Source organism: Monodelphis domestica, chromosome 3 (assembly GCF_027887165.1).
Source record: "Monodelphis domestica isolate mMonDom1 chromosome 3, mMonDom1.pri, whole genome shotgun sequence".
Classification (NCBI taxonomy): domain Eukaryota; kingdom Metazoa; phylum Chordata; class Mammalia; order Didelphimorphia; family Didelphidae; genus Monodelphis; species Monodelphis domestica.
In genome coordinates, this window is record NC_077229.1 from 207,821,271 (window position 1) to 207,846,752 (window position 25,482).

Below are 25,482 nucleotides of genomic sequence, written 5' to 3' on the forward strand. Positions count from 1 at the left end.
TTTATTTCCTTTCTCATTGGAAATGGAACAGGAGGGGACTGGTTTTCTTTTCTGTCTTTGTCAGTTCAGGATTATATTGACATTCACACATGACTGGCATTCTCTTAATATTGTTGCTGCTTTGTAATTTTGTTTCCCATCCCATGACCTACATTCCAAGATGTCTCCTGCATCTGGCTCATATCATTTGCTTGCCTCCATCTCATTCTGTCATCTCTTGTAACTTTGGCATTTTGACGTCACTAGCCTCCTCCTTCATTCCACATTAAACATACACACACACACACACACACACACACACACACACACACACACACACACACACCTGTATATTTTTACCTTGGACTTCATCATCACAAAAGAGTGTCTACTTTCACAATTTCTAAGCATTGTCTCTCTCCGACCATATCCTACTTAATTGATAACATTCTCTCTCCTTCAAATAGCTCTCTCCATTTTTACCATTTTCTTTATATCATGGCTTCTTCACAATTTTTTCTGCTACTTTCATGTGCATTTCTTTCTTTCTGGATGACTTCCACACCTGGCTCACTTTACCTACATCCCTTCCATTTTCTTTCCTATATCACTCTTTTTTCTCTGTTTTTTATCTTCACCACTGTAATGCGTGATCCATCTTCATAGATGGTGCTAAATTCAGTGTTACCTGAAAACCTGCTCCATACTCACCTATTTCTGGTTCAATCCCTATGGAATCCTCATTATTTATCAGTTCTCCTCATCCCAATTATTGTTCTGTTCATCTTTGCTTACATTATATCTAGCTTTATGTCTTCTCTCCTTGTCCACTAGACTTTAATTAATAAACTCTTCATTATTTTTTCATCTGTTCATTGACTCATTCCATTCCTGTTCTCCAGAAAAATCTTGCTCTTATCTATTTCTTCTTCCATGGAATCACAGGTTTTTCAAGTTGGTTTCAATCGCCCCTCCCAACATCCCCCCCCCCATCTAATTCCCCTCCTACTTCTCTATGTAGTAAGATAAGATTCTATAGCAACTGAATATCATTTTTATTCCCTCTCTGAAACAATTCCAATGAGAGCAAGGTTTAAGCATTGCCTATCACCAATCTCATACCCCCCTGTAAAAATGTTTGTACCTCTTTGGATGAGATAATTTACTCCATTCTACCTCTGTCTTCCTTTTTCTCTCAGTGTGATTCGTTTTTTTCCATCCCTTGATTTATCTTTTTTGTTTGTCATATCATCCTAATCAAATTACTTCTGCTTCTTCTGTGTATCTATACTACTTCTATCTTCCCTGATAATGATAAAAAAAAATTTTAAGAGTTACAAATATCATATTTTGAAGTAGGAATGTAAAGTTTGGCATCATTAAATACCTTAAATTTTCTCTTTCTTGCTAACCTCTTTATGCTTCTCTTGAGTCTTGTATTTGTACATCAGATTTTCTGTTTAGGTCTGGTCTTTTCATCAAGAATGCTTGCAAATCTTCTATTTTATTAAATGACCATTGTCCCCCTGAAAGAATATACTCACTGTTGTTGGGTAGGTGATTCTTGGTTGCAAACCTAGTTCCTTTGTTTTCCAAACCTTATGATCCTTTAATGTAGAAGTTGCTAAGTCCTACATGACCCTAACTATTATGTAATTAGAATCTGTTCCCCAGAAACTCCAATTCCCAACATCCCATATTCCTTCTCACATTATGTGCTAACGTAGGGAGAGTATAAATTTTGTGTAGCCCCACCTCTCTCTTCCTGTGATCCCACTTGCTGGAGGTGAGAGGTAGGAGAGTTTTGCTCAAGTTGTCTTATTTTGTTAGATAATTACCTTTTTATTAATAATCACTTTAAGTGATTATTAATAAATTTTATATAATATAATACTTGGAGTATTGAACATTGATTCAAATCTTACACTATGGATGCATTGTTTTTTTAATTGTTTGTTTCTTGGTGCTTGTCATATTTTCTCCTTAGCCTCAGAGCTCTTGAATTTGGCTAAAATATCCTTGGAAGTTGTCATTTGGGGATTTATTTCAGGAAATGATAGGTGGATTATTTCAATTTCTAATTTACTTTCTTGTTCGAGAAGAACAGGGCAGTTTTATTTAATAATTTCTTTTAATATCATTTCTAGGCTTTTATATCATGATTTTCAAGTAATCCAGTAATTTTTTGATTGTCTCTTCTCTATTTTTGAGGTCAGTTGTTTTTTCGATGAGATTTTTTTATATTTTCTTCTTTTTTTTGTTTCTTGATGTTTCATTAGTTTTTCATCTCCCAATTATACTTTTTAGAAAACTCTTTTCCGAAGGAAGAAAAGCAAATTCACAGCATTAAAGATGAAAAGGGGGACAGCACCTCCAATGAGGAGGAAATTAAGGCAATCATTAGAAATTACTTTGCCCAATTATATGGCAATAAATACACCAATTTAGGAGAAATGGATGAATATATACAAAAATACAAACTGCCTAGACTAACAGAAGAGGAAATAGAATTCTTAAATAATCCCATATCAGAAATTGAAATCCATCAAGCCATCAAAGAACTTCCTAAGAAAAAATCCCCAGGGCCTGATGGATTCACCTGTGAATTCTATCAAACATTCAGAGAACAGTTAACCCCAATACTATACAAACTATTTGACATAATAAGCAAAGAGGGAGTTCTACCAAACTCCTTTTACGACACAAACATGGTACTGATTCCAAAACCAGGCAGGTCAAAAACAGAGAAAGAAAACTATAGACCAATCTCCCTAATGAATATAGATGCAAAAATTTTAAATAGGATACTAGCAAAAAGACTCCAGCAAGTGATCAGAAGGATCATTCACCATGATCAAGTAGGATTCATACCAGGGATGCAGGGCTGGTTCAACATTAGGAAAACCATCCACATAATTGACCACATCAACAAGCAAACTAGCAAGAACCACATGATTATCTCAATAGATGCAGAAAAAGCCTTTGATAAAATACAACACCCATTCCTATTAAAAACACTAGAAAGCATAGGAATAGAAGGGTCATTCCTAAAAATAATAAACAGTATATATCTAAAACCAACAGCTAATATCATCTGCAATGGGGATAAACTAGATGCATTCCCAATAAGATCAGGAGTGAAACAAGGATGCCCATTATCACCTCTACTATTTGACATTGTACTAGAAACACTAGCAGTAGCAATTAGAGAAGATAAAGAAATTGAAGGCATCAGAATAGGCAAGGAGGAGACCAAGTTATCACTCTTTGCGGATGACATGATGGTCTACTTAAAGAATCCTAGAGATTCAACCAAAAAGCTAATTGAAATAATCAACAACTTTAGCAAAGTTGCAGGATACAAAATAAACCCACATAAATCATCAGCTTTTCTATATATCTCCAACACAGCTCAGCAGCAAGAACTAGAAAGAGAAATCCCATTCAAAATCACCTTAGACAAAATAAAATACCTAGGAATCTACCTCCCAAGACAAACACAGGAACTATATGAACACAACTACAAAACACTCGCCACACAACTAAAACTAGACTTGAACAATTGGAAAAACATTAACTGCTCATGGATAGGACGAGCCAATATAATAAAAATGACCATCCTACCCAAACTTATTTATCTATTTAGTGCCATACCCATTGAACTACCAAAATACTTCTTCACTGATTTAGAAAAAACCATAACAAAGTTCATTTGGAAGAACAAAAGATCAAGGATATCCAGGGAAATAATGAAAAAAAACACATATGATGGGGGCCTTGCAGTCCCAGACCTCAAACTATATTACAAAGCAGCAGTCATCAAAACAATTTGGTACTGGCTAAGAAACAGAAAGGAAGATCAGTGGAATAGACTGGGGGAAAACGACCTCAGCAAGACAGTATACGATAAACCCAAAGATCCCAGCTTTTGGGACAAAAATCCACTATTCGATAAAAACTGCTGGGAAAATTGGAAGACAGTGTGGGAGAGACTAGGAATAGATCAACACCTCACACCCTACACCAAGATAAATTCAAAATGGGTGAGTGACTTAAACATAAAGAAGGAAACCATAAGTAAATTGGGTAAACACAGAATAGTATACATGTCAGACCTTTGGGAGGGGAAAGGCTTTAAAACCAAGCAAGATATAGAAAGAATCACAAAATGTAAAATAAATAATTTTGACTACATCAAACTAAAAAGCTTTTGTACAAACAAAACCAATATAACTAAAATCAGAAGGGAAACAACAAATTGGGAAAAAATCTTCATAGAAACCTCTGACAAAGGTTTAATTACTCATATTTATAATGAGCTAAATCAATTGTACAAAAAATCAAGCCATTCTCCAATTGATAAATGGGCAAGGGAATTGGATAGGCAGTTCTCAGATAAAGAAATCAAAACTATTAACAAGCACATGAAGAAGTGTTCTACATCTCTTATAATCAGAGAGATGCAAATCAAAACAACTCTGAGGTATCACCTCACACCTAGCAGATTGGCTAACATAACAGCAAAGGAAAGTAATGAATGCTGGAGGGGATGTGGCAAAGTAGGGACATTAATTCATTGCTGGTGGAGTTGTGAACTGATCCAACCATTCTGGAGGGCAATTTGGAACTATGCCCAAAGGGCGACAAAAGAATATCTACCCTTTGACCCAGCCATAGCACTGCTGGGTCTGTACCCCAAAGAGATAATGGACACAAAGACTTGTACAAAAATATTCATAGCTGCGCTCTTTGTGGTGGCCCAAAACTGGAAAACGAGGGGATGCCCATCAATTGGGAAATGGCTGAACAAACTGTGGTATATGTTGGTGATGGAATACTATTGTGCTCAAAGGAATAATAAAGTGGAGAAGTTCCATGGAGACTGGAACAACCTCCAGGAAGTGATGCAGAGCGAGAGGAGCAGAACCAGGAGAACATTGTACACAGAGACTAATACACTGTGGTATAATCGAACGTAATGGACTTCTCCATTAGGGGCGGTGTAATGTCCCTGAACAACTTTCAGGGATCCAGGAGAAAAAAAACACCATTCATAAGCAAAGGATAAACTATGGGAGTGGAAACACCGAGAAAAAGCAACTGCCTGAATACAGAGGTTGAGGGGACATGACAGAGGATAGACTTTAAATGAACACTCTAATGCAAATACTATCAACAAAGCAATGGGTTCAAATCAAGAAAACATCTAATGCCCAGTGGACTTACGCGTTGGCTATGGGGGGTGGGGGGGAGGAAAAGAAAATGATCTATGTCTTTAACGAATAATGCTTGGAAATGATCAAATAAAATATATTTAAAAAAAAAAAAAGAAAAGAAAACTCTTTTCCCCCTTGGATTTTTGGGTCTCTTTTTCTATTTGGCCAATTCTGCTTTTTAAGCTGTAATTTTCATTTTTGTATTACTTTAATTTTTCTTCCTAATTTTTCTTCTGCTACTCTTATTTGATTTTTAATTACTTTTTGAGCTTTTCCAGAGCCTGAGAAAAAATTCCATTTTTCTTGTTCCTGCTTTAGTCTCATTGTCTTCCTCTTGATTCTGTGCCTTGATCTTTTTTTGTCTCCATAATAATTTTATGTGGTTAAGTGCTTTGTTTTGTTTTGTTTGCCATTTGCTCATTTTCCTAGCCTTTTTTTTACTTTTACTTTTATCTTAAAGGTTAAGATAAAGGTTGGCTCTGTTCTCAGGGTTGAAAGTAGACTATCTTAAACTTCAGTTTCCCTTAACTATTACTCTCAGCACTAGTTCTGGGTTTTGGCAAATTTTATTTCTTCCAAGATGTTATGATGACCTGTGTCCTTGGAGCTCTGAAAGTCATCTCCCACTTCTGATTCAGTCTCCTCAAGAGACTACTGATTGCTTGCAGGGCTCTGACTGTGAACTACCTCATGCTGGGGCTCAGGGCTTCACCTCAGGCCTCAGAAGGGGTTCCGGGCCTCATTCTAGGCTTACACTAGCCAGGTGCACCATGGATTGCCCTATGATGGATCATGGGGCCTCACTGCAGGCTTGTGCTAGGGCTTAGAACTTTAAGAGTGTGTAATGGGTGCTCTGCTGTTGGCTATAGGTATTGAGGTCTCAAATTTAGCTTAGATCTTTTCTCAGTCTTTTGGCTAAGATCAATTTTAGTAACAAATTTAGCTTGGGTCCAGGTTCAGAATCTGGAACAATAGGTGTGGGGTGGAGAGGCTTGCTTTAGGCTTACTCAGATAATACTTGGTGAGCCCTTACTGCTGACTGGGCTCCCCTCTTACCCTAGTGAAATAGACCCTCCCTGTTTACCTACCTAGTTGTTTTCTTCAGGAAAGTTGCTTTACTCCTTACCATTCTTGGTTCTGGCACTCAAATATTCATTTGGAAGTGTCATTCTAAAGCTGGTTAGAGAGGATTCTTAGAGCAGGTTTGAGCTTTACACACTTATACTCTGCCACCTTGGTTCTGCCTCTTCTCTCTCTTGGGTTTTCCAATTAGAAGCCATCTAGTCCAACTCATATTTTAAAAAGGAACCATCCCTCTCCCACATCCTTAACACAGATATCTATTCAGCTTCTGCTCAAAGACCTCCAAAGAGGGGTCATCCAGAACCTCTGGAGGAGGATCATTCCCCTTTGGGACAGCTCTAACTGTTACAAAGTTTTCCCAGCCATTCCCAGTTTAAATTTCTCTTTCCACAACTTCTATCCATTTCTCCCTTGGAGGCTCAGATGTGCAAGTCTGGCCTTACCTTCCATGTGATAGCTTTGCAATTATGTAAAGAAAGTCATCCTTGCCCTGCTAAGCCTCTGATTTTCTATACTAGTCATTCTGATTTCTTTCAGCCCATCCTCACATAGCATGAGCTCATGAGTTTTTCCCCATCCTCATGTTGTAATTTTCCAATTCAATTCAACAGGCATGATTTCCCTATTATGTCCAAGGCATTGTAATTAGGCATTCATTAAAAAATAAATAAAATCACAAAGCCCCTGTCCTCTTCAGCCTCAAAAATGTGAAGTTGTCATTAGGAGGCAGGCAGTATGGGGCACTGGAAAGAGTACTTAAAGTCAGAAGACTTGGGTTTGACTCATGACTCTGCTCTTTACTACCTGTTGTAGGATTTAAATTAATGTCCAATGCCTCAAAATTTATTTTTATAAAGTTTATTATCTGACAAAATAGAACCACATAACTAAGTTTTTCCAGCTGCTCAAAAATCCCTGCTCCACCAAAGCTTGCACAGGAAAGAAAAGAGAGCAAGAGATAGACCTCCACCCAATTTATATCCTGTCTACATCTGCACATAAAAGAAGTAAGTGGGGTTCTGGAAATCATAGTTTTGTTGGAGATTGTAGTTTTTAGGGTAATAGATTCTAATTATATATTGTGTGACCTTGGGCAAATCATTTTACTAGGCCTCCAGTCTCTATAAAAGGAAGTTGAATGAAATGTCCTCTAAATTCCCTTACAGCTTTAAATCTGTAATCCTATGATCTCCAGCTCTTTCTTTTCTTTCCTCACTTTATTTTTTTAAACTTTACTGTCTATCTCAGAAATGTAAGTATCAGTACCAATGCAGAAGAGCTATAACGGCTAGCCAACTACTAAGTGTCTGGGGTCAAATTTGAAACCAGGACTCCCATCTCCAAACTCAGCTCTCAATATCCACTTAAACAGCTAGCTGTTCCTTCTTTCCTCAATTTAAATCAGCCCCTAATATCTTTGTTGATTTATAAAGTATTTGGGGGGAGATTGGTCTCTTAATCTCCATTTCCACTAGTCCTAACCTTAACCCAAATCTGTCACTACTAGATGCTCAGCTCATATTTGGTTTCTCCACTCACACTAAGGACAGATTAATCTTCCTAAAACACCATTTTTATTAGAACTCACCTGTTCTAGAACCTGCTATATAAATTTAAAATGTAACTGATTTTTCATATTCTCTACAACCTGATTCCCCTGTCTCTAACCTTATTCTCACTTCCCAACATAAACCTTTAGCTCCAATTAAATTAGTTCCTTCCTGAGGGGAACAACTACCTACTCAAAAGAATCTGGAACTCAATGTTAATGTAGCAAAGACTCTTTTATATCATTCTCAAGAGACTAGGTACACCCAAATGAGTGTTACAGATAACAAGCAAGTACAAAATAAGGGAGCATGCAAGCTCCTCTTATCCTAGTCTCTAACACAAATCAGTCCCTAACCCTCATTCACCATTAGCTGGTTACAAGAGAGTTAAAATCTAATACAGAGAGCTAGCTAATCAGAATGTATTTACAATGCTTCATTACCCTAATTATTCATATGAGTTTTTAAACCAATCAAAAGCAAAAGCAACTTCAATTCTACAATTAGAAGATCTTACAACCATATATAGGGATAGCCTATCAGCTTATTCTTTGTCATACCATGGTTTTGGAACAATGGCACTGAAATTTAACTTGCTTTGATCAAAAGACTCACTGACTTCACCTTAGTGATTCACTGAGAAGAGTCCACCATCTTATTGAACTTCATCTCGCACAATCTCTTCTCTTTCTATTTACCAATTGGGCTCCCTTCATTCCATTTATTATAGATTTTTTTCTGATTCTCCTTCTAGGTTAAAGTAGTTCACTTTGGGGTCTGGAGTCTCCACTTTACTAAGGATCATAATTTGCTCCTTTTTCCCATTTAACATTAAATTTCCCATTTTCCCATCCCCTTTTTCATTACCACCACCTGTGTTCCTGGGGTCCAAGATTGAGGAATTCCTCCTTCTTTCTGACCTGGAATTCCTCTGGAGACTTGGGATATCCTGGGGACCTTGTACCCTCATTCCATCTCCCTCACTTTCCAAGTTCTAAGGAAAAAGGATGATGGTCTAGCTTCTGTATACGAGGATATAGAGCTATCTATGAGGGAGAGAGAGAGAGAGAGAGAGAGAGAGAGAGAGAGAGAGAGAGAGAGAGAGAGAGAGAGAGAGAGAGAGAGAGAGAGTAGCTGTGGGCACAGAGATCATTAGGGCATGACTTCAGTGAACACTTAGGTCATTGAAGCAATCAGAAATCTAAAGGGCCTGCCTCATTTACTGCTTTTCCTAATTGATAGGTGGAGTGTAAATCAAATGGTTCCACCCCTGAAGCAGCAGACCTTGTAGGAACAATGGGCAGAAGACAGAAGTAATAGATATAAGCTGAAGAAATTAGTACAATAGCAATTGATAATATTGATTAAATGTCAGGCTTCTTTACATTTGAGCAACTTGTCCCCAATGCCAACACACCCCATCTCATAAACCATCTTCTGACCATCAGGGATAGGTTTCCTTGGAAAATTGTCTTCCTTTGTTCCAAGTTGCTTATTGAGATATTTGAAATATCCTGCTTAAAATCTTTTGCAAAGCAGATTTTAATATTCCTTAATACAGTTTTTATTAATACATAAATAACAAAGCTCCTGCAGATAGATTTCTCTACCCCAGGTTCTGTAAGAAATAGAAGAAGTAGGGGGCAGCTGGGTAGCTCAGTGGATTGAGAACCAGGCCTAGAGACGGGAGGTCCTAGGTTCAAATCTGACCTCAGCCACTTCCTAGCTGTGTGACCCTGGGCAAGTCACTTGACCCCCATTGCCTAGCCCTTACCACTCTTCAGCCTTGGAGCCAATACACAGTATTGACTTCAAGATGGAAGGTAAGGGTTTAAAAAAAAAAAAAGAAAGAAATAGAGGAAGTTCTGGGCCCTAAATCTGAGCATAATATCCCAAAACTGGAGATCCCATGGGATTTCATAGCTGTTTCCATAGGCCTTGACAACAAATACAGATACATCATTGATTAGCAAAAACTCATATAAAGTTTGTATGCTAGCAGTTGATAAATTCTAATCAAGCACCCATTCACTTGGTTGTTTGGGATATAAAATGTTCACACCTTCATTTTACAATTTGCATTATTCTCATCTCTTCCTTTGAACACTTGATCTGATTATAGAAATTTGTCATAAAAGTAAAAAAAAAACAACAGAAAATGGATTAAACAAATAAAGTATTTGACTTTTCAACTTTTAAAAGCCAGAAATATACTCAGGTATATTCAGAATTAAATGGGGCTATCAAGTTAGAGGAATCGCATCCCAACTTGGACTGAGATTGTCCTTTCAGCTTTCATAAGGACTTGCACCTATAATCATTCACATTCTTCTGAGTACTTTTTGGCTTTTCTCAATGATCCAACAATACCTGAATTCAAAACTCAAAATAATATGAGATCCAAGAGCTTTTACCTCAAATGGCAAATCTCACCAACCAAAGCTTGGGGTAAAAATTTTTACATTCTCAGTAATTAAATTTTTATTTTCTTGGAATTCCATAACCCAAAACAAGACAGTTCTTAAACTCCAATTACAAAATAGATAGGTGATACATTTACTTTATGGAAATATTCAAACTAGTATTATCTTTTTTATTCCTAATACATATATTTTCCCCATTTTCTTTGATTCAGGAAAGGGTTAATAATACTATAGGCAGTTTATCTTACATTACCTCAAACTTTTCCCTCTTGGATTAGCAGTGGCTTCATCTGTCACCTGTTTATCATACTAAGAGATGAGGAGAACCCTCTTAGTTGCTTTAACTATTGGTCATAGCTTAAACATATTAGCATCAAAACATTCACACATTTATCATAATTACTACTTAATAACCCAAAATAATCTAGATTTTTAAAAGACTACATATTTAAAACACTATATTTTAGCACATCACTTTGTGCAATTCATGTCAAACATTAATTAGTATGCAGTACAAACTGATAAATTGAGATAACCAATTATAATTAAACAAAATCCATGGTACATGAAGGTTATATTAAGCACATGTTTACATTCAAACAATGAAATCATTCTTGTAATAGAAGTCAATATTTTAAAAGCAATCTATATAGCACTTAGTCATATTCCATATAGCATTCTGAACTCCTGCTAGAGGTTCCATTTCAAATTTACATATTTGGAACTTTTTCCTTCCTAATGCTGGTATTTTAACTTGTGAGCATTTTTCCTAGATTGTGAAAAATATTAGTGTTTTATTACCTCTATCTTCTAAAAGGCTGGTACTAAATTTCTGATATTATAAGTTATTGAATTATTACATTTCATTAAGTAGCCAGTAATACAAGTTTGTCTCTCATCTGTTTACTGGCTTTCTGCTTACTGCCTTTTGACCTCAAAACAGACATTACCTTCTCTGGACTGATAACAGAGTTTGCTTGATAGGGCCCTAATCACATCTCTAACAAGAAAGGCTGACTACCTATTTTCAAGATTAAGAAAGACATTGGTCAGTTTTCAATTTTACTTTACCTGAATGGAAACCATTTTACATTAAACATGACATGTTTAAAAGCTTAAATCTTTTAACCATTTCATCCACTTTAAATCTCAATGATAAAATCATGCTTCATATTACTAGATAAGAGACTTATTTGCATTAGTGGTACAGAATAACAATGAAACTACAAGAAGTTTTGAGAGTGGTATTCCTGTGCTAACTATGGGCATTGCTTTAAAAATTCTCTCAAACCTCAATTCATTTTGTTCAGGATTTCAACCACTCAGTGAAATATTTCACAATATCAACCCTTTTAGAAGGGGAGGGTCAGAAATAACATACTCATAACCTTGGAGATTAAATTCATATAGCTCAAATAACATCCAATTAATCCTTTGGCATAAATTAGAACAATTGCCATTATAAGTTAGCAGTAAAACCTTTTAAAAAAAATAATTTTACAAGTATAATTATCCTACTTTTTAGCAAATCTGATTGTTACTGAAAATGAGATTGTTAGAAATAGGTTTTGAACAATGATACATGTATAACCCAATGGAATTGCTTGTCAGCTCTGGGAGGGGAGAGAAGGGAAGAATCATGAATCATGTAACCATGGGAAAATATTCTAAGTAAAAATTTTTAAAAATTTTTAAAAAGGAATGAAAAAGCTTCCAATAGTATACAACAGAGAAGGAGATGGATGAATACCTTAGAGAACCTGCAGCTGAGCAGCATTAGAGGCATGAGTTTCCCCCTTCTTGCTCATTCCTTGGCCACACAGGTTTCTAAGCCTATGGCTCTCCCCACATGTGCCCTGGCCAAATAGGTTTGTGCATTTCTGTATTTTTACTTCTAAGTATGTCTGTTCTCACTGCTGGTTTAGGGGGGTACTTTTGGCAAAGTGTGCCCTGCTAAGGTTGATAGGGAAGATGTTTTGTTGCTGCTCTTATAATAGTTTCAATTTGCTTTGATCTAATTGTATCTTCTGGCCATTATTGTAAACACATTAGCAGGATCTCATTATTTATAGTTTTAAGGGAGTGGACCCATGGTACAAATCTTGAGCCTGGAATAGTCACTCTCCAAGGGACCTAATATTAAAATTAAAAAAGTTTAGAATGATGCCATTGGGAGTCTACAACTATTTTTGTTGTTGACATAGAGCACTCTGGACCTCAGTTTTCTCACTTATAATATGGCATGGTTCGATTAGATGAATTGTGTTCTCTTCTAACTCAAACCCCTGAAATGTTTGAAAAACAGGGAAATGGTACCTGGGTCCACTACCATTAGCCTCTGAGAACTCTTCAACTAGGTATAGTTGTCCATATTCTGAATTTCCAAAGGAAGGAAATTTTTTAAATTAATTCATAATCTGTGTATGTGATGTAACCATAAAGAAGTCTTAGTTAATTTTAATAAATTCTGGAAATAATCATGATTGAAAAGTAAATTTTGACAAGAATATTTCACTTTAGTATTTGATAAACAATCCAACATGGTATATGTAGTGTGTACATGTGTGTTTAAATATATAATATATATGCATGTGTCTGTTATACATATATAGATATACATATTGTAGTAGTTAATGGAAAATATAATTTGCAGAACTTCTGAGCATTGTTGGTGCCAAAATTAAAAGTAGTTTAATGTAGGTGTATAGAATAAATGAAGCAACAGCAACAACAGTCAGCCAAGTAACCAGTCTAAATTTAAACTAAGCTGCTTTTCATGGAAATAATCTTTATATTTTTACATATTACTGTCCACTGTAGTTACTACTCCATCACCACTGATACCTCTACCTTTTACCTATAATTTTGACAATATGGCATCTCATCCTTTCACTGGAAGATAGCAATCAGTAGGGATTGCTTCATTTATTGACATTATATACCCTGTACTTGGCACACTGCCTAGCTCAGAGGAGATACTTAATAAAGGCTTATCAATTGATTGATCATATGACTTTCCACTCTTATTCAACCATACTGCCTTCCACATTGCCCGTCCATTGTTCAGAGCTTATAGTATGCCATTGACACAGGGTTCAAATAGAAAAGCAACCAAAATGCCCATGTACCTCTGTTTTTATCCCAGGCTTCAATGTTCTGGATACTTCTCGCTAGCCAGATACTGGATACTTCTCGCTAGCCAAATACTACTCATTTTCTAGTTCAATTATTTGGTCTTTGTTATGTGTATCTCTATCATATTCAAGTCAAATAGCACATGGCCTTTGATCAGTCATTGCTCTCCTAATATTTTGAATTCACTTCTGTTTCACCACCTTGCATTATCATTATTTGAGCAGCCTTTATAAAGTTCTTGGGAGCAACTATTGATAGTACAGTGAATAGAGTTCCAAGCTCAGTCAGGAAGACCTGAGTTAAAGTCCAGCCTGAGACACCTATTAGCCACCTGTGTGTCCTTGGGCAAGTCTCTTAACTCTATCTGACTTTCCTAGTCTATAAAATGAGCTGGAGAAGCAAATGGCAAACCACTCAAGTATCTTTGCCAAAAAAATCCCCTAAAAGGAGTCATGAAGGATTGAATATGACTGAAAATGACTAAACCACAAATTCTAAAGCTCTAAGAAGTTTTATACAACTTACTCACACTAATGAGTCATCCTCTAGAACAAGATTATGTCTTCCCTTTCAGGCTTTTACATGAGGAATTATAGTGATTTTAATGCTATTGGCTTGAGCCTACATTCCAGTGTGCTCTCCAATATTAACTGTCAACAATAGTATCTCTCTTATATCATTAATATCCTACAGTGATCAGCAACTCAGTGCCATTTCATTAATCAACTTCTCTTCATTTTTACAAAAGAATTTTTACTGAGAGATATAATTAAGATCATAATTATAAACATTTGCCCCCAAAACCATGGAGTACACTTTCCCAATACCACTTAGTTTCCCGGGGACTCAAAAGCATTTGTCTTCTAAGTTCACTTCCCAATGTTTTTGTCACTTCATCTTTTTTTTTAAACCTTATTTTCCATCTGATTCCAAGGCAGAAGAGTGGTAAGGGCTAGGCCAATGGGAGTTAAGGACTTGCTCAAGGTCACACATCCAGGAAGTGTCTGAGACCAGTTTGAACCCAGGACTTCCTGTCTCTAGACCTGACTCTCAATTCACTAAGCCACCAAGATGCCCCCTTAAAGGTCTTGGCATATTGTCTGCAGAGTAAATCTATGGCTGGGCTTGGCCTCATCGGTTCCTCTCAGAGTAAAAATCTAGTGCTAGGCTGGATTCCCCAGATCTCTCTTGTACTAGTTGACCAAAGACTGTGGGCTGGACTCTTGACTCCCTGATCTTTGGTGACTCACTGACCTAATCTTTCAAAGCTCACAAGAGTGTAATCCCACCCATATTTTACCAAAGTGCATGAAAAATTAGAACAGAAGGAGAAGTAACAGGTTAGCTTCTAGACCACAAGCCAGTGCCCAGGTGAGGAGTCAGAAACATGAAGTCACTCTCTCCAACCAGAGGCTTATTCCTCACTCAAAAATAGCCTGGCAGAGAAAAGAAAAAACCATGGCCTGTTAGTGCCTTTTGAATATACCCTTAGATCTGGCTCAGTAGCCATTTACAAGGCTTCTATTCTTCGTGAGGTAAGCAGACCAGAAACAAAATCTAAATAGCCTGGGAAGTTCACATGGAGAATTCATTAGCAGAATCTTCTATGTGTGAACACAAGGACTAGGTTCACTGGTTAGTCCCTGCACCCTATCTTCTTCCAAGATATTTATATACAGAGCATTTTTTGTTATTCAGTCATTTCAGTTGTGTGCAACTCTTCGTTCTTGGCAAAGATTTTGGGGTTGCTTAGTGGTTTGCCATTTCTTTCTCCAATTCATCTCACAGATGAGAAAACTAAGGCAAAAAGGGCTAAGTTTACCTAAGGTCACATAACTAATAAATTTCTGCGGTGAAATTTAAATTCAGGTCTTCCTGACTTCAGACCCAGTACTCGATCCACTGCACTACATTGTAAGTTAGTTTGAAACATAATTTCTTTTTTATCCCAGGTGCCTTGCATATAGTAGATCCTTAATGAATGTTTTTAATTGAATGGAAGGAAACTAATTCAAATCAAGCAAAAAGTTCTTTGCTACTATGGCAGCTGGGTGGTTGGTAGAGTGATCAGAGAAATGGACTTGAATTTAGGAAAACTTAAGTTAAAGTTCTCAGATATTTATCTAGCAGCTGTATGAATTTAAACAAGTCTCCTAACTTATTTTAGCTTTAGTTTTCTTATCTGTAAAATGGGTATAATAATAGTACCTACTCACAGGGCTGTTGTGGGGATCTAATGAGAAGATCTATAAAAAATTCTTTTTAAATCCTCAAGTGGTTTAGCATTTAATGTATAAAATATATTACAAACACATTATAACAAAATATATTCATAGGATTGTATTGTGATATAAAATATTTATATAAATATATGTAAATAAAACTTTTATTATATCAAACATTTAATATATTAATATTAGCTATTAGTATTATTATTAGCTACAATAGATCATTGGCAGTTTATCTAATGAACAAAACTTGTAGCAACAAAACAAAAGCAAATTGTCAAAAAGCCATATTAATGCTAAGATTATAGTGGTGTTAAGATATCATTCGGTCCTCCTCCTCCTATCCCCCATTTCCATGGCCATAATTTCATGACTAGCTCTAAGTTTGAGCCTTTTCATTTGTGTAATCTACATCTTACTGGAGCAGCTTTCAGGACTCTTTAAAAATTAATTTGACTTTTATGTCTGGTTGTCTAGTACTCCTCTGGGCCAGGATTAATTCACACTGGGAGAATTTTGATGTTACAAATGACCATTGTGGAATAGACTTTGATCTACCCTGTGGTGTTAACTATGCTGTGGGATTTTAAACAAGATAAAAAATTGACATGTACTGTTCCAGCTTATCTCCCAAGGTAGAAGGATTACATTACTGAGAGGTTCTCCTTGGGCAGCTTAGATTAACATGAGAGTACTGTAAAAATATTCTTTTTTGGAAGGGAATAGAAGGGAGGAACTCTTTATGAATTGACTAATACTATGTGTTCTTACTTGATGGTTGTTTGTTAGGGAACAAAGCCCTCTTCTCCCAAGTTCACAGGTTCCCAAATCCACTTTTGTAACATACCATGGTGGCCAATCTCTTCAAAAAATAGCATAGAATTTTTTAATCACAAAACAAAAATTAATTTTAAAATAAATATGTGTGAAGTTTTACTTGTTGTGGGTCAAGGAGGAGAAGAGATTGTAAAATAACCAATCTGGGTCTTTATGCCTAGAATTCTTGGGAACCTCTGCCCTCATGACTTGATTGATGGTTTCCCAGAACAGGGAAGGAAAAAATAATTAGAAAAGGACCAAGCAGAATCCTCACATGATTTACTATGTTCTTCCATATTCTATCTCCATAATAATTGTTTAAGATCACTGAAGTCTACTCGAGGCACTTTGTGTTTCCATTTCCCTACAAACAAAACTCTTCTTTTTTAACAGTCTGTCAATTCTTTCCTTTATTTCTAGATGGAGAACTTTCTATATCCAGCGAAGATGGATCACTGGAGAACAGTCAGTCCTTGAGCTCCAGCCAACTTTCACTTCCTGCCCTATCAGAAATGGAACCAGTCCCGATGCCCAGAGATCCCTGCTCTTATGAGGTGCTCCAACCCTCAGACATCATGGATGGGACAGGTATGCCTTTCTTGTCATGATCAGTACCAGACTACGAAGGTGATGAGGGTTGCTCAGTAGTATGGTACATGGCTTCTTTATGCTAACTTGCTTCATATTTCTCTCAAATTACTGGGAATATGGAACAGGAAATACAGATAAGTCATAATTAATCAATAAATATATTGGAGAAAAAAATCCAGTTTCTAGTGTTTGCAGTAGTTTCAGTTTTGAGTGTTTCTGTTTAATAGGTTTTTAATACAATAATGTTTTGGGTTTGGTTTTTTTAATCTTTAAATCTTTTGACAGCATTTTAAAATGGAATACTTTGTTTTCCTTATCATTTCTGTTGCTACTTTGGAGCAGACAGCTTCTGGGATCCTGCTATTTATAATATAGTTCATCTAATTCCTATACTTGCTATGTTCACTGCCTTTGAAATGCCCTTTTGTTCCATTACAAGTAGACTAAAAATAACCTCTTGTGGTGATTCAGGTCTTTGCTAATAGATAACTTGAAGAATGGTTCACTCTTGCCTTTTAGCCTCAGTTTTGGTCTGATGTTGGTTGAGATATTAACATTCTATATCTTAAAGGATTTTAGGAATGGCAGTCAATATCTAGAATCTACTCAACCTAAGGATCCAGATAGATTTCTCATTCTTACACATGAAGGAATGTTGCCTGGGACTAGGCCAATCCCTTAGAATGTGTGATGCTTGAAGAGAGCATCTTTCTCTATATCATGCACTGAGTTTCAACCAGTTTGGGAGTGGATAGAAGAAGAAAGGGATGAAATGTGTTTTGAAAAATGAATTTCTACTCCCTCATTTTTGACCCTGGTATCTCCCTATCCCATCTGCATGACCAGAATTGATGCCAATAATATATCTAGATATATGAATATAATTTCATATTCTCGTTAACACATTGAACTATCATCCATTAAACAACCTTGATCTGAAGAAAGGAAAAAGGGATAAGAAATAATTTCTGAGTTCATATTGTATCTAAGTGATAGAAATCAGAAGGGATGTGGTGATGAAACCATATAAGTCCAAATGGCTTAAAATCCCCCCTACAATTTCTGGTTCAGGAATACTGTTTCATTGCAAATGGTTACTCAATTTTAACCAACTGAGAAAATTTTGTGTCTTTTGACTTTCCTAAGAAGAAAAGAAAGCAAGTGTGTGGCATATTGGTCCCCCTGAGAAACTAGGCTACCAACTTTTAGTGGCTAACTTTTAGCCATCACTGTAATGTGGTGCCAGAGGAGAGTCACTACCTGGCTTCAAGAAGCATGTGGTAGCAAGGCTAGTTGAGTCAACTTTCTGTGAGCTAATTGTAACATGCTGTTCCAGAGTACTGGAGAAAGGAAAAATAGATAGGAGAGGAGAGGAGAGTAATAAATTGCTAAAGCAGGTCAGTAATAATTCTACTGTGTCTTTCTGCCTTCTGAAAGTATAAATAGGTCAGAGAAAGACAGGCAGATCTAAATGACTTAGGGTTTGAGGAGAAGTATCCTCATCATTTATACCATCCACCAATATGATGACATCAGTCTCCAGGTCAGTGCATCCAAAGAACTTCTAAATATAAAGATTTAAATGTGAAGGCTTTTCCAATAGTGTTATAAAAATATTTGTTTTTTCTTCCATTCTTTTCTTTGTTCTCTCCCTCTCTTTCCTTACTCTTTTTTTCTCCTTTCTCTAATTATTCTCCCTCTTCCTCTTTTATACAAAGCTTTATTTTTCTTTTCTTGTTTTTTTAGAAATGTTCAATGAAGTCCAGTGTTCTCTTCTCTTAGTTGTGTTAATAACATGTGTCCACAATGTGCTATGTTCTTTGTCCTGGCTGCTGCTGGTATCTGCTTCCTTGCTTGTAACATTGTTGTGTGTATAATGTGGTTGTCCCCTCCAGTGTCTGAAGAAAGCCCCTCAGCCAGTGAGTCCGGAACCCTTCTGTCCCAAGATCCTTCAGCTAAACCAGTCCTGCTACTTCCCCCCAAAAAAACTGCTGCTTTCTCTGGAGACCATGAGGAGACCCCAGTGAAACAGTTGCCCCTTCTCAAGCAGCCCCCTGCCCTGCCTCCTAAACCTATTGCCAGGATTGCCAACCATTTAACGGGTAAGTAAAGACTTTCTCTCGAGGGCTCAGGGTCACCCCCTCCCTTCAAGGGATGGTTCCCTCTCATTCTGAGATTCAAATATGTCTCTTCTGGGCAATTGTTCATAGCGATATCTACATATGTATCAGTTACATGCTCCAGGGTCTGGATTCGTACATCAGTGTATACAACACCAATCTTCTCTCTTAAGAAGTTAAGGTGCCTCTCCATGTTTGTACCTGTCAATGTGTGCTTTTGTGTTCATGGGGAAAATTCCAAAATGCTTTCCTTTCTGGGTTTATTCCATTTGACTTTAAAATGTTTGGAAAGACTGACTTCTCTTCCCTTTCTGTTTAATAGCTAGAATCTAGCTAGATTTTCCACCTTTCTCTTTAGATTTTGCTCTGAAGGTCTCGTTTACTTTTCATATTACATTTCATCATAAGAATGTCTTTCCTCTAATTTTAATAATCCCAAATAGCAACGTACAGTGAAATCACTTGGGGACTTATACCCACCTAAACATTTTCTACATTTTAATTTTTAAGTACTACTTCATAAAAGTGCCTACAATGATTAAAATTACTCATGTAAAGAAACTAACTGTGTTTTACAAATGAATAGAAAGATCACTTTATGGTCAATTGGTAGGGGTAAAAAAGATTTCTGAGAGTTGTTTTTGCAATTTTATGAGATTGCCTTATGTAGGTATCATCTCCTATCAGCAAAAGCCAAGAACATTTTTACAAATAGTATCTAAGCAGATGTTACTATAAAATTTTTAGGTAAATTAAGATGAAGGAGGACAATATTCCTCTATTCTACAGATGGAATAAACTAAGGTGTAAAAAAATTTTGATGTTTTTTTAGACCAGTAGCACCTCAGTAGAAAAGCTAGCTAACAACATTTGACCTTCTGTCTGACAGCTTTTTGCTCAGTAGGCATTCAGAAGAGCTACTCTAAAAGAACTAAACTTCTTCAAGTGGCTATTTTCTTCTCCAGCTAGAACTCATAAAATAGCAGCCTTCCACAAAACTTATGTGAACCAAATTTGTGGAAATATCTAAGGGAATTATGCTGGAATCGATCATTTCATCAGACATATTTCACTCCTATGGGATAATAAATGTCTAAAATGAGACAGGAGGGGTAGCTAGGCAGCACAATGGATAAAATGCTAGGCCTGGCATCAGAAGGACCTGGGTTCAAATCAAATCTCAGAGATTAAGCAGCTGTGTGACTCTGGGAAAGTCATTTAACCCCAATTGCCTCTTACCACTCTTCTGCCTTGGAAGCAATACTTAGTATTTATTTTAAGGTGGAAGGTAAGGGTTTTTTTTTAAGAAATGATTCAGCAAAAGAGGCAACCTTTACCTTGTCTGTCTTAGAATCAATACCAAGGATCAGTTCTAAGGTGGAAGAGTCCCTGCCTTCTACAAGCTAGATGGAGATATGGCATGCGGACCAGAAATAATTAAGTAAGAACATAAGACACTATTTGATGAAATACTCAAGTGATGGGCAGAATTCATATTAGCAATTGAAAGGAGGAGACCAATATGAGCTAGAATAATTATGGTTGGCATTATAGAAAAGGCCTTGAAATCTTTATGGGGTTTGGCTAAATACAGAGGAAGAAGATAATCATTCTATAAAAGAAGGGAACAGCTTTGACTTCAGAATAAACATTTCATCTTCCAAGGACAGTGAAGATGCTGACTTAGCTCGTAAAGAATGTGTGTTGGGGAGTAATAGAAGCTAAATTTTACTACTAGGACAAAACCAGGTAATAAAGAGTCCTGCACTCCAGACCAAAAGGTTTGTATTTTGTCCAGTAATGCTCCTATATAGTGGACTGGTAGAGTTTTCCTGTCAAGAGATATCATGATGGAAGTGATTTAGGAAGATTAAATCTAAAGAATTTAGAGACTACAAGCAGGGAGGCCTGGTAGAATGGGAAGCTAGTCCAGGCAGAGTGCCTGGAGGTGGCAGTGAGAATGAAAAGGACAGAACTGATTGGAAGTGAAAGAACCATTTCAAAGGAAGAATCGACAGGACTTCTTGACCAAATTATACTTTCATTTATTCTGTCTTGCAAATTCATATTTTTGTTCATTGGACTCTCATAAAAGTAGGGGCATACATTTACTCTAAATATAAGCCCTGGAGAAATCCAATTGCCCACAGTGATCATTCTGGTATACCCAGGGCTTCTTTGAAGTAAGAGAGGGAATAGAGACATATAAATTAGCCCCAACTCTCCAGCCCAATTTATTCTTTCCCAGGAATAGCAAGTTGTTATTATCTGTAAACTTTACCTCCACATGCCCAGCCTTAATGAACCAAAACATTTAAAGGGTAATAGGTTTACCCTAATGTTCTCAGCAGCCTTTAAAAATATGGTGGAAAGACAATGAGGGGAGTAAAGAATACCTACATGTGGTATGTCTCATGCTATCCTTTTGGGTTTACACTTAATTGGACTTGCATAATCTATGTGAGTGAGCAATCAGTCATAATGAATCAGCATCACCATGAGGCAACTACATTAACCCTATTCTGTTGCTAATTACTCCAGAGACATCTGCAGGTTGTGTGTGAAAAAATTAATAAAATAAGGATTCTGGAACTCCATACAGAGACTTACAGCTTCTCCAGTATATGTATTTTCAGCGTCTGCTGTTCTAGTGACATTTTGAAAAGGGGACAGAGGACAGATTAAGAGACACCAAGCATGACTAATGGAGAGTGACAGCGGTTAATGGTCTTGTAGCATTCTGGAGGAAATGTGTTCCTGGAATGGTTTTCATTCCAGGTATGTGACCAATGAGAGGATGACAGAAGTATCTCTGAGCTTTGGCTCTCCTTTCTATATAGTCCTGAAAATGATAATAATGAAAATGGGGAATTCTTTTTCTTTCCAATTCCCTGTGCATTCAACTGAAGAGAGAGGTCCCTTCTTTTTCCCAACCTTTATCCTTCCTAACCTTGACTTTTACTTGTCTTTCTAACATTAACTTCTTTTTTTTTTTAATTTTTTTTTTTGCTTTGGACCTGGGTTGTTTGCAGTGTAGAAGAACTCTCTCTACTGATACAGGTCAGCAAATCATCTATTACTTCCATTCCAAGAGAGTAACTCCAGGGAATGGAAAGATTCATGCCCATGGTCATGTAGCTATGAACTCAGCGTTGTACTACAACTGAATCAGTGGATGCTTTTTTCCAAAACTTAAAAATTCTTCCCTTTATTTTTGAGCTCCAGACAAATAATATCCAGTCCTTTAAAGTTAAGTGTTCTGGTGGTGCTCAGCCTTGTTCAGCTGTGAAAAGCACCGATTTTGCTTTGTTTGAACTTTCAAGATTTCCCCTGATTACAGGGCCTGTAAGGTTCAGGCACAGCAGCTGAGGAGCAGGGATAAATCACATGGGGAACACTTGCCTGCAATTAGCAAAAAGCATCTCTAGAAGGAAACCATCCTGGATTCTTGTAAACAAGAGCTCTGGGGAATGTGAACCTGCCCAGGGCAGAGCTGTGCTATCTATACACGAAGGCTTCCTGTATTATCAAAACTTGGTTGATTGCTAGTTACAATGTTAACTACAAATTTACCTGACAAATAGTTTCTTTGCCCCTGGTATTTGTAACCCTAGCATTTAAGAGTGTTTCATGAGGATCTGTCTTGCAATTCTTGCTAAACCGGAGGTGATGTTCTTTTTTATGTATGTCTCTTAAACTATGTGGTCATTCTTAAGGTTATGTAAGTCAGTACACATTTGGGGGTTTTCTTCCTTATTTCCTTCCTTCTTTCTTTCCTTTCCTCTTTCCTTCCTTATTTCCCTACTTCTTCTCTCTTTCCTTTCTTTCCTTGTGTCATTCCTTTCTTCTTTCTTTTCCTTGTTTCCTTTCTTCCTTTCCATCTAACCTTCTTTCCTTCCTACCTTCCTGCCTTTTCCCCTTTTCCTTCCTTTTTTGCTTTCCCTCATCCTTCCTTTCTTTCCTTCTATACTTTTTTCCTTCCTACTTTCCTTTATTCTTTCCTTGTCCTTCCTTCTCTCCCAGATCTTCTCTCCTTTTTCTTCCTTGTTTCCCCTGCTTCTCTCTCTCAGACTTGAGGTCTCCTTTAGCCTCAAGGGTCTGTGTTTCTCTACTCTGTCCACAAAGGGCATGTTGTCTCAATTATCTCAGCCTCTTCATTATCCACTTGCACTATACTGTAAAAGAAAGAGAGAGGGTAGAAGTTTGGCCACTGGAACCTTGAATTTTGTCCTCATTTTTATAGGGGAATCAAAAGAATGGCTTTATGAGGATTTCTTCTTTTAGTCAGTCTCCTAAAATCCTAGGCAAAATCTACACTTGTTTGACAGGATACTTCAATAAAACCAAAATCTCAACCCCAAATAAAGTAGTCATTTCCTAGTCTAATACCAAAATACACATCTACTGAAAATACTATCTATAAATTATGATTCTGCCCTTTATCATTAACCCTAAAGATTCAGATATAAGTCCTCCCCTAACCTCCCCCTTGTCAAAGGATTTCATTGGATTGGGTCAAACCAGAATCCCAGTGCCTGAAATTAGGCCCAGACGTTGCAAATCAGCTCACAACTCAATCCTATTTGTGCATCAGAGAGAATGGAGACAAAAAAGAAAAGTATCTGCTTGATACTACTGCCCAGAAGGAAGGGAGAATAAAGTTTATCCTCCCCAGAGGCACCCATGAGAAAGAGAGGCACACATAATATTTATTTAGCTTAAATAAGTTCAGAAGCATTTTCTGCTTAACCCTCCAGTTATTAAATACTCTCACACATCCATAGTCTCAGGTCATGCTCTGAATTCTATACAAAGGTACTTTTCTATCAATTTCTTGTCTGTCCAGGTCCTGTTTAAGACCATGGATTATACCTATGCCCCAAGTGCAGGCTAACTACAGGTCTACAAAAGGCCAAATGAGACTTAGAAGGAAGAATTTATGAACCTGCTTCTTATCTAATTGCCCTGACAATAAAGTACCTTCTGTATCAAGTATATAATTCTGATAGAAGCTGAGATGGGATGAAGGATGGAACATTGATACACCCATTGTAACATTACTGCAAACAACTAGGGACTCTCAGTTGTGATATTAATGCCATTTTAATGGAAAAGACAGACTGTAGGGAAAGGGTAATGAAGGTCCTGGAGCCCCCCATAAATAAAAATATGCAGTATTTCCTTGTAATCTTTTCAGAAAATGTAGTTTTAATTTTTCTAGCTATTTCCCCATATTTTGACAGTTTGTTTCCCCAAGCCCCTTAAAATACAGAAAATAACTTGGCAATTAGATGGATTAAATTTATAGAGAGAGTCTAATCCTGAATTAAAGCCATCAAACTTTTAAAATTCTGGCTTGTGTCATCAGAAGTGGCATGTATATGGATCTTTTAAGAACAAGTCATGCCAAAATGTTTGTTCCTTAATTGTTTACAACTCTTCATGACTCCACTAAGGTTTTTGTTGGCAAAGATACTGAAGTGGTTTGCTATTTCCTTTTACAGCTCATTTTATAGATGAGGAAACTTAGGCAAACAGGATTGAGTGACTTGCCCAGGGTCACCCACCTAGTGTCAGAGGTTGGATTTGAACTCAGTTCTTCCTGACTCCAGGTTCAGCTCTTTATCCACTGCACCAATTAGCCACTCTTATGTCAAAAATAACTTGCTTTTTTAGATAGAATTGTTAATTTAGTAAAACAGAATAATGGTATCGACACAGAATGGGCCCTGACTTCAGGGCAAACAATTGGTAAAGCCTTCCATGAGAAGATGTGATATTCATTGAACAGAAATAGATTAGATGGTATAATATGGGCTGGATAATAACATAACTACTTTGGAAGACGAGAAAGAGAATAAACATTTATCTAGCACTTACCACATATTAGGCACTTTGCTAATAACTTTATAAATATTATCTCAATTTAATCTCTCAACAACCCTGGGAAATAAATACTATTATCATTTTTATTTTACATTTAAGAAAACTGAGGCTAACAGAGGTTAAGTGACTTAACCCCGGTCACATAGCTAATAAGTATTCAAGGCTAGAGTTGAATTCAGGTCTTGCTGGCTCCAGACACAGTGTTCTATCCATTATGCTACCAGTGTGCCTCTGGATTTAGATTTGTAGCTGGCTAAATAACCATAACTGGAGAATATTTATCAATGATTTGATCAGTCTGGAGGGAAGGCTCTCTTTGAGTGCCATAGGGCTATAACTTTGGATCAATTATATTTAATATTTTATTTAACACTTGTAAAAAAAATAGAAGACTTATTTATCAAATTTACAGATAGAAAAAAAGGTAAGAGAAGACCATAAATGGCATCATC

The 25,482-nt window shown here is 36.7% G+C and overlaps 1 protein-coding gene across 8 annotated transcripts in view; it reads left to right on the forward strand.

Moving 5' to 3' along the window:
* The window catches only part of PHACTR1 (phosphatase and actin regulator 1), a 670,567-nt gene that overhangs the window by 530,613 nt on the left and 114,472 nt on the right, over positions 1-25,482 (forward strand). For 5 of the 8 annotated variants that reach the window (XM_007487934.3, XM_056823441.1, XM_007487939.3 and 2 more), the window contains 2 exons: positions 16,854-17,021; positions 18,920-19,126. In XM_007487934.3, coding sequence (XP_007487996.1) covers positions 16,854-17,021; positions 18,920-19,126 — 375 coding nt within the window. The remainder of the gene's footprint in view (positions 1-16,853; positions 17,022-18,919; positions 19,127-25,482) is intronic. The other 3 variants (XM_007487940.3, XM_056823442.1, XM_016431769.2) reach the window with 1 other exon arrangement.